The 10,405-nt window shown below is 44.7% G+C and overlaps 1 protein-coding gene across 2 annotated transcripts in view; it reads right to left on the bottom strand.

Moving 5' to 3' along the window:
* Nucleotides 1-5,893: 5,893 nt before the first annotated feature.
* Nucleotides 5,894-10,405, bottom strand: part of kdm5ba (lysine demethylase 5Ba) — a 63,506-nt gene continuing 58,994 nt past the window's right edge. For both annotated transcript variants that reach the window (XM_080792571.1, XM_080792572.1), the window contains exon 29: nt 5,894-9,555. In XM_080792571.1, the coding sequence (XP_080648697.1) occupies nt 9,418-9,555 (138 nt within the window). In that variant the 3' untranslated portion in view covers nt 5,894-9,417. The remainder of the gene's footprint in view (nt 9,556-10,405) is intronic.

Raw genomic sequence — 10,405 nt, 5'->3', positions numbered from 1 at the left:
GTGCCAGAATGGTACCTTCCAGTCCTGGCAGAGTAGTTCAGGAGGAACGGATTGTGTGGCCCTGGTTTTTCCCTAATGGGACTGACCGAGGGTAGCTACTGGGACGTAAGTCGGGACTTGATCACTCCCGGCTGGGTCACCTGAGTGAGGGGTATGATGTTGGAAGACCCGAAACACTGATGACCTTGGGATACATCACTGAGGATACGTCCCAGGTGCATCCACTGCAGGGAGTTGAACCCCGTTCCGGTAAACCAGAAGTACCAGTACCAGTGCCTTAGCTTTTGTGTATTCAACTATTTGGGTATGTTACGACTCACCGAGTCTAGGACGGTTAAGAAGGCAAGGTGGTAAAATGTCAAAGTTGTTTTATTGCTTATTCAGTGGCGTACAAATGATAGGAACAATATATATAAGTATTCAATATGAATTACGTTCTCTTTTACAAACATAAATGACACACGGAGCAACTAAGGGAAATAATCAAAAGCATACTAAAACTAACCTCTTAAGTTTTAGACATACTAAGGTGACAATAGTGCCCTACTATTGCCTACTCTACTCTAATCTAATAAACTGTACAAAAAGCAGGCTTCCGTGGACAGGTGCTCAGAACATAGAAGTGACACAATAAACTCATCACAGCAACTCTTGCTATACGGGGGGTTGTATTGTGATACTCCGTGCATTCTCTTGCTGCACGGAGGGCGCGCTGCCTCTAGCCGGCTCCACTCTGGAGTGACTGTTTGGACAGCGGCCCGGAGTGAAGGCTTCAGGACGCCTTTATGCCGTCAGGTGGGCGCAGGTGTAGAAGCTGGTTGGAGGAGCGAGATGCGGAGCGGGCGACCAACAGCGGAGCGGCGGCAATGCTCCCCACCAACGGCTGTGCTGACGGACCTACAGGGCTGGGTTAGGCAACGTGGCGCGCACTGTGCGCACCACGCAGACAAAGACATATATAGGCCTGCGGCCGTAACACCCCCACCCCCAAAATCAAACACAGTTTGAACAACATTTTCATTCTGGGCACAACCCTCCCAAACGCATAAAATACAGGGTACACCAGAATTAACTTGGTTTACGTTTCCTTAACTTGAACAACATTCAGAGTTAGCCGCAACTATACTCTAGTGAGGAGCACGCCTATCAAGACACCCCCTGCACTCTATAGTGAAGTTCTACATAATATTTACCATTCAACCATATATCGCAGTTAGGTTAAGTTATCGGAACAAATCTCATAGCGAGATAATACAACCTGCAAACTGGGCATACTAACGAATCACTTCATGAAAAATAACAAAGAGGGAAGATTGAATAATGACTCTCACAACCAATCTCAAGCTAGAGTAGCTATTCTGTAACAACCACCTCATGAAACTATCCAGTCGTTCCCACGGCAGGTTCCCACGCAAGCGCTGCACGTCTGCCAGAACAGAACCAACCTGAAGTAACATACAAGGTCAGGGACCTATACGAGTAAGTTTGCATTTTTATCTTACACGAATGCATAAAGTTAGATGACACAAAACAAACCATGTTTTCAAAAATTCAAAAAACGATGGGCTATAACCCATGTTTTTTGAAAATTTGAATTTTCTTCAAATCCTCAAAAATGATGAAAAACGGCGTCCTATAGTATGCCGTACGGTAGGGGCTATAGCCCATGTTCAAAAATGATGAAAAATGAGGATAACTTTTTTCAAAAATTCAAAAAACGATGGGCTATAACCCATGTTTTTTGAAATTTTGAATTTTCTTCAAATCCTCAAAAATGTTGAAAAACGGCGTGCTATAGTATGCCGTACGGTACGGGCTATAGCCCATGTTCGAAAATGATGAAAAATGAGGATAACATTTTTTTCAAAAATTCAAAAAACGATGGGCTATAACCCATGTTTTTTGAAATTTTGAATTTTCTTCAAATCCTCAAAAATGATGAAAAACGGCGTGCTATAGTATGCCGTACGGTAGGGGCTATAGCCCATGTTCAAAAATGATGAAAAATGAGGATAACATTTTTTTCAAATTTTCAAAAAACGATGGGCTATAACCCATGTTTTTTGAAATTTTGAATTTTCTTCAAATCCTCAAAAATGATGAAAAACGGCGTGCTATAGTATGCCGTACGGTAGGGGCTATAGCCCATGTTCAAAAATGATGAAAAATGAGGATCATTTTTTTTCCAAAAATTCAAAAAACGATGGGCTATAACCAATGTTTTTTGAAATTTTGAATTTTCTTCAAATCCTCAAAAATGATGAAAAACGGCGTGCTATAGTATGCCGTACGGTAGGGGCTATAGCCCATGTTCAAAAATGATGAAAAATGAGGATAACATTTTTTTCAAAAATTCAAAAAACGATGGGCTATAACCCATGTTTTTTGAAATTTTGAATTTTCTTCAAATCCTCAAAAATGATGAAAAACGGCGTGCTATAGTATGCCGTACGGTAGGGGCTATAGCCCATGTTCAAAAATGATGAAAAATGAGGATAACATTTTTTTCAAAAATTCAAAAAACGATGGGCTATAACCCATGTTTTTGAAATTTTGAATTTTCTACAAATCCTCAAAAATGATGAAAAACGGCGTGCTATAGTATGCCGTACGGTACGGGCTATAGCCCATGTTCAAAAATGATGAAAAATGAGGATAACATTTTTTTCAAAATTTCAAAAAACGATGGGCTATAACCCCTGTTTTTTATGAAATTTTGAATTTTCTTCAAATCCTCAAAAATGATGAAAAACGGCATGCTATAGTATGCCGTACGGTAGGGGCTATAGCCCATGTTAAAAAATGATGAAAAATGAGGATAACATTTTTTTCAAAAAATAGCAACTCTCTCTAGCAACTGGCACTAGCAACTCTCATTAGCAACTCTCACTAGCAACTCTCACTAGCAACTGGCACTAGCAACTCTCACTAGCAACTCTCACTAGCAACTCTCATTAGCAACTCTCACTAGCAACTGGCACTAGCAACTCTCACTAGCAACTGGCACTAGCAACGGTCACACTATAGAGCTATTTAACACTGTTACTGAACACACTCTATAGCAAAGATTACTGTCACACTATAGAGCTATTTAACACCATTACTGAACACACTATAGCAATGATTACTGTCACACTATAGAGCTATTTAACACCATTACTGAACACACACTATAACAATGATTACTGTCACAATACAGAGCAATTTAATTTAGGTAACCAAATGGACTCCAATAGTAGATCTTTACACTCTCAATAGTTTAATTGTTAAGCATCTGCTTAATTTCCCAAAAAAACAGAGAATGTAGAAGATTGCTTTTAATCCTTTGTTTGTACCATGTTGATGTTTTGCATGTATTACTGTAGGAGAGCGGTTAGTGACTGTGCCTTATTAACATTAGTGGTAGTCCGTGGCTCAAAAATGTCCCTTATGAAGTTACTTGTTGTGTTTATATGTTACTACTACTATGTAAAACTGTGATCCAGTACCCGAATGGTTACAGTCGATGGTTTCTCCTCCCAGTGGAGGACCGAGTTGGTTTCGTTTTGTTTGTGCATTCGGCTACTGGAACACGGTTTTACACAGTAGTAGTACGAACATAATATATAAACATCACAACAAGTAACATCATAAGTGATAACAGATGTTTGAACAACAACAACGTTAAGTATTAAATAACATTTCATTGTTTACCTGCTGCTGCTGCTGCTACGAGGCACTTCTCAAACAAACACTGACCAAACTCCCCTACCTCTTCCTCTTCTTCTTCTTCTTCTTGTGATTTTCCGGCAGACTGGATGCCTTCCGGCACATTGCTGCCCTCCACAGGTAGGGATTATATGATCCCCTTTGGTGTTCTTCTCAGTGAGAAATATTTACATTGCCCACCCACATTATCCCTTTACCGTCATTTCTCTTCTGTTACTCAGCCACATTTGGCTGAGTTGGTGCGAACCCCTCTCTTAAGGTACTGTCCAGCTCTTCAGCACTGATGTCTTCCACCTTCAGAAACCTCCTAGCTGCGTCAAGCACCATTTTAATCCTTTCGGACTTGCTTTGTTTTTCAACGGCACAGTTCACCACCATAGCTATAAAAGCCAGGAAACTCCTTTTGTCCATTCCTCATCTCCACTGGTTCCTTTTGCTCTGCCGCTTGTTCCTCTACCTCCAGTCTCTTGACAGCCTCGGCGTATGTCATGCCCTTCTCTTTCCTCCGTATCCTGCTCACTGCCACTTCCTTCACTCTCTTAGGGCACTGCACTGCACCTGTATGATGGCTCCCTTCACAGTTGACACACTTTGGTTGACCCTGATGCTGTTGTTCACATTTTCCCTCACAGTTTATCCCTCCACACTTTCCGCATCTGCTTTTCCCCCTGCACACTGCGGCCACATGCCCATACTCCTGGCAACAGAAGCATCGCCGTGGAGCTTCCTCGAACGGCCTCACTCGGTAGCATTATGTAGTCCACATATACTCTCTCCGGCAACTCTCCTTCAAAGGACAAACAAATTGAATTGCTGTCCTCCTTTCTCCCCTCTCTGCTCCGTTTCATCCTCCTGGCTTCACACACGCCGTCACTGTGGAGGAATGCCTCACTATCTATTGATAGGGGGACCCCACTAATCACTCCCCTTTTCTTTGGTTTTTCTCCTAACCTGAAACATTTAACACTGGCGCCCTCGTATTCCGTTATCCCCATAATTTCTTCCATCTGCTCCTTTGTACTGCACTTAATTACTACCAGTCCACTGCTTGTCACCCTTACTTCCCTTATCTTTCCAACTTTTACCCTGTGTGGATCTCTGAAAATCCCATTTGAAGCTCCCTCCGCTTTCATTCCAGCCACAAAACTCCCCTCTTGACTGTGGCTGTCCTCCCTGTCTGCGCTAGAAGTGTCATTCCTCCTCCTCTTATTTTCCAGCCCTCGTCTCGAGTCTCGCTCCTTTTGGGCTTTGCGACCCGGCTCCGGCTCCATACCCTCCTCCTCATCTTGTCCTTCACTCTCCCCATGGACACTCTCTCTACTGTAGTACGATGGCTCAGTCGGGTTGTACACTTCCTCAATCGGATACTCCGGGATGTACGGTGGCTCAGTCGGATTGTACCCTTCCTCACTCGGAAGCGGGACGTACTTTGGCTCAGTTGGGTTGTACCCCTCCTCGTCCACCGTCGCCTTTCGCTGTCGTCCCTTACTTTTCCTCCCTTTTGGCGTGCCTCCTGTGTCCTCCGCCATCCCTCGAAGAGTCGACCTGTGATTCAAGTTCAATGTTCCTCCTGTTTACCAAACTCCCCTACACGCGTCTCTTCCGTATTTGAGGGGGACGTTACTTCCTTCCGGTGGGAGGCCACGCCCGCGAGATTTTTGCCACGATTTTCTTGTCGACGTGGAGCTGCCTTGAGTAAGATCCGGAAGTGGCTCTTCCGGGTACGTCACGGTCAAAATAGTCAATACAGACACGGGTCCCCTTACTGGCAACGTCCTCAGTGGTCTAATCTGGACTAGGCATCGAAAATGGAGGGGGAAGGAGGGGGAGAAGAAAAAGAGAAGAAAGGAGAGAAAAGGAGAGAAAAGGGAAGGGAATGGATGCAATTACTAACTTGGCTTCATGTGCAATCCTGCTGCAAGCGATAATGTATCAGAATATTTTCAAAAAGCACTGAAATGTTAAAACTAGCTTCTAGGAAGGGGAAGTACGGATCCAAGCTCGGGGTCCCAGTGTCACCGGTTCAAGCCCTGCTTAAAACAAAACAATATTGAGTAGACTTATGACAGCAGTGAATGGCAAACGTTTAGCATTGGATTCAGAGTCATTTCGAGTAACTGCTACAGTCAACCAAATTATTTTTCAAGTCAATATAAATAATTTGAGGTTACGTTTCGACGTCAGATCGGGAACAACAGTTTTTATTTTATTTTATAATGCAAACCGCAACATATGAATTATATTATTTACCCAAAAGGAGCAGAAAAAGGTGAATATTTATACCCGTGGCAGTTTAATCACACAGCTGTGTTAGCTCTAAACGCAACACATTTCATTCTAGAGTCAAAAAGGGGAAATCCCTAAAAAACAGAATTTACATTTCTAAATGTTCACCGACAGTGCATTCTTATAGTTTGCCAACATGAATAACTGTTTACTCAAAGCCAGGAACACAAAGGGTTTACAATTTAAAAAAAGAATAAAAATAAAAGAAAACCCACAAACGAGACAATTTAAATAATGTCCAGTAAAGAAGTGGTTTCACAAAACGTTTCGGCTCCAGAAAAACCCAAAAAGATAAAATCATTTGTCAGGGAAAAGAGAAAATGGCAGATCTTCAAGCTCGCAGAATACGGTCCGCGAACCGTGTTTTGCGAGCTTGAAGATCTGCCATTTTCTCTACTTCTTAGGCATTAGTTTGTTTTCTAATTTAGGGACATTTCTTTGATTATAATTAATTTTGTTTTATTTTACTCATGAAATTCTTTCAGAAAATGTATTTGAATTTGTTTTCAACTCATGTTGAGGACGACTTCTTCTAGAGAAAATATTTTTAAGATTCAGGAAACACAAAATAAATGGATATTTCACTCACGACGACCCAGAACAAATTGGCCGCGAGTAAAACAATTTGTGGACACGGTGAGGATAAATGGGAGCAGATCATCAAACCCACAGACAGCAGGATTATGGGATAATATTTCCAGTTAATATCGGTTAGCACTACAAACAAAAAACAAAACACTCGTGAAATGACTAAACTATATTTCATTTCTCTCCAGGTCCAAAAGGAAACACAGAAGAGTTATCCGGTGTATAAACTGTTCAACAGCATTATGAATTAATGTAATTTCTGTTTTAAACGGGAAGACTTTGCTTCGAGAAAGAAAGCATTCTATCAAAGAACTCCTAAATCACAAATATATAAGCTTCAGGTGAAAACCGAACTCCAATTAATTAAGTTCAGTTATTGCTCAGATAAATAATATTATTAACTCTACAAGAGAAAAGATAGAAGCTTCACATTGTTCAGATACATGTAAAAAAAAAAAAAAAAAAAATACAGGAGGAAGTTCCAAAACTTGTGTTGTCGTCAAACTGACTTTTTTTTGTCGTTTTTTTGGTTGAAAAAATCCCTGCAATGTTGTTTTTTTTTAAACATCTGCCGTAATAATTTTTTGTACAATCTGCATCAAGGGGGAAAAAAAACAAGTGTTGGAAGGATTAGTTGGACCGTCTGGCTGGCTGAACAGAACCCTCTGGACCGTCTGGCTGAACAGAACCCTCTGGCTGAACAGAACCCTCTGGACCCTCTGGCTGAACAGAACCCTCTTCTGGTGGGCTGAACAGAACTCACTCAGCCACCGTGGAACAAAAAACAGCGTCAGGAAAAAAAATAAGATCTTGTTGTAACTCTGGAAAAAAGTCTGGAGGAGAAAAAGGTTTACGTAGCACCGAAGTCACTAAGGAGAGCAAGCAGGAAGGGTTTAGGGAGGAGACCGTGACCGTAGGGGCTGGGGGGGCCACAGGGAGGGCTGGGGGCCCACAGGGAGGGCTGGGGGCCCCACAGGGAGGGCTGGGGGGCCCACAGGGAGGGCTGGGGGCCCACAGGAAGGGCTGGGGGCCCACAGGGAGGGCTGGGGGGCCCACAGGGAGGGCTGGGGGGCCCACAGGAAGGGCTGGGGGCCCACAGGGAGGGCTGGGGGCCCCACAGGGAGGGCTGGGGGGCCCACAGGGAGGGCTGGGGGGCCACACAGGGAGGGCTGGGGGGCCACACAGGGAGGGCTGGGGGGCCACACAGGGAGGGCCCCCAAGGTTAATTAAATAAGGTTAAGAAGTGAAGACCGTACGGTGGACTCCATGTTGCTCCCTGGAAGGAGAGAAACATGTGCAGTTGAGACCAAGGAGGCTTGGCTGCATGTTTCTGTCCTTCCAGGGAGTCCCCCGTGCGGTCTTCGCTTCCTAACCTTATTTAATTAACCTTGGGGGCCCCACAGGGAGGACTGTGGCCCCCACAGTCCAGCGACCACGACCACCGAGCTGCTGATCCTTCAGAAAAGTTCCGTGTGTGTTTGTGTGTGTTTTGGTCTCTCCAGTCAGTCAGTCAGTCAGTCTCCTGTCGTAGTCTGGCTCAGAGCCATAGAGCAAGACAGAGTTACCACAACTCTGTTCACTTCACAGGGCTTCAGTCCAATGGAGGCTCTCCTACATAGACTTCTATTGGCTTCAGTCCAATGGAGGCTCTCCTACAGAGACTTCTATTGGCGTCAGTCCAATGGAGGCTCTCCTACAGAGACTTCTATTGGCTTCAGTCCAATGGAGGCTCTCCTACATAGACTTCTATTGGCTTCAGTCCAATGGAGGCTCTCCTACAGAGACTTCTATTGGCGTCAGTCCAATGGAGGCTCTCCTACATAGACTTCTATTGGCTTCAGTCCAATGGAGGCTCTCCTACAGAGACTTCTATTGGCTTCAGTCCAACGGAGGCTCTCCTACAGAGACTTCTATTGGCCGAAGAGTGACCGGAAGTAGGCAGAATGCACTGGACTCAGGGCAACAGCCCAGCTTTAATGAGCTCAAAATCGCCCTTATTTTAGATTGTTTATTTCAGTAATAGTACAACATAAACATTACAGAGACTTTAGTTGTCACTGTGCAACTTTAAAATTGTTGATATTTGCGCCGCCCCTCGTTGTAAACGATGTATTTCCAACTCCAGCTCGTCTCTCTCATCCAGGCTGCACGGACAGCGCTAGAACTCTGTCTTACTCTATGGCTCTGGTTCCGGTGGGCTCTTCAGTCAGTCTGGTGGACTCTTTAGTCAGTCTCCCCTGTGGTAGTCTGGCTGTGTGGAACTCTTCAGCCTCCACTGTGGTAGCCTGGCTGTGTGGAACTCTTCAGCCTCCCCTGTGGTAGTCTGGCTGTGTGGAACTCTTCAGCCTCCCCTGTGGTAGTCTGGCTGTGTGGAACTCTTCAGCCTCCCCTGTGGTAGTCTGGCTGTGTGGAACTCTTCAGCCTCCCCTGTGGTAGCCTGGCTGTGTGGAACTCTTCAGCCTCCCCTGTGGTAGTCTGGCTGTGTGGAACTCTTCAGCCTCCCCTGTGGTAGCCTGGCTGTGTGGAACTCTTCAGCCTCCCCTGTGGTAGTCTGGCTGTGTGGAACTCTTCAGCCTCCCCTGTGGTAGCCTGGCTGTGTGGAACTCTTCAGCCTCCCCTGTGGTAGTCTGGCTGTGTGGAACTCTTCAGCCTCCCCTGTGGTAGCCTGGCTGTGTGGAACTCTTCAGCCTCCCCTGTGGTAGCCTGGCTGTGTGGAACTCTTCAGCCTCCCCTGTGGTAGTCTGGCTGTGTGGAACTCTTCAGTCTCCCCTGTGGTAGCCTGGCTGTGTGGAACTCTTCAGTCTCCCCTGTGGTAGCCTGGCTGTGTGGAACTCTTCAGTCTCCCCTGTCGTAGTCTGGTTGTGTGCAGCTGATGCAGATGTAGTCGTCACTCTTGGCCTGGTCGGCAGACAGACCCACACACACCTGGTGGAACCACTGGTTGCAGTTCCCGTCGCACTGGACCCAGTCCACCTGGAACACAACCCACAGAAACACTGTTACTACAGACCAAGTAAACCCACAGAAACACTGTTAGTACAGACCCAGTCCACCCACAGAAACACTGTTAGTACAGACCCAGTCAACCCACAGAAACACTGTTACTACAGACCCAGTAAACCCACAGAAACACTGTTACTACAGACCTAGTAAACCCACAGAAACACTGTTACTACAGACCCAGTAAACCCACAGAAACACTGTTACTACAGACCCAGTAAACCCACAGAAACACTGTTACTACAGACCCAGTCCACCCACAGAAACACTGTTACTACAGACCCAGTAAACCCACAGAAACACTGTTACTACAGACCTAGTAAACCCACAGAAACACTGTTAGTACAGACCCAGTCCACCCACAGAAACACTGTTAGTACAGACCCAGTCCACCCACAGAAACACTGTTACTACAGACCCAGTAAACCCACAGAAACACTGTTACTACAGACCCAGTCCACCCACAGAAACACTGTTACTACAGACCCAGTCCACCCACAGAAACACTGTTACTACAGACCCAGTCCACCCACAGAAACACTGTTACTACAGACCAGTGTTGGGGAAGTTACTTTTAAAAAGTAAGGAATTATAGTTATCGTTACTCATCTAAAAAAGTAATTTGTTACTTTACATTAAATTATGAAAGTAACTACTTTACTTTACTTTAAAAAATAATAATATAAAAAACGGCCGAAACCGAATACCGAATATAGGAACTTTGTTTTTAAGCTAGATCTATAAAGAATAGGGTTGGGAGACTTGGGACTTCATTAAAAAAACATCTAATTAATTGGAGGCTTTGTGATGAATTAATCTCAAT

The sequence above is a fragment of the Protomyctophum bolini genome (assembly GCF_963924005.1).
Source record: "Protomyctophum bolini genome assembly, chromosome: 20".
In the NCBI taxonomy this organism is placed as follows: Eukaryota; Metazoa; Chordata; class Actinopteri; order Myctophiformes; family Myctophidae; genus Protomyctophum; species Protomyctophum bolini.
Note: the sequence above shows the minus strand (reverse complement) of the source record. Positions and strands in the feature narration are given on the sequence as shown.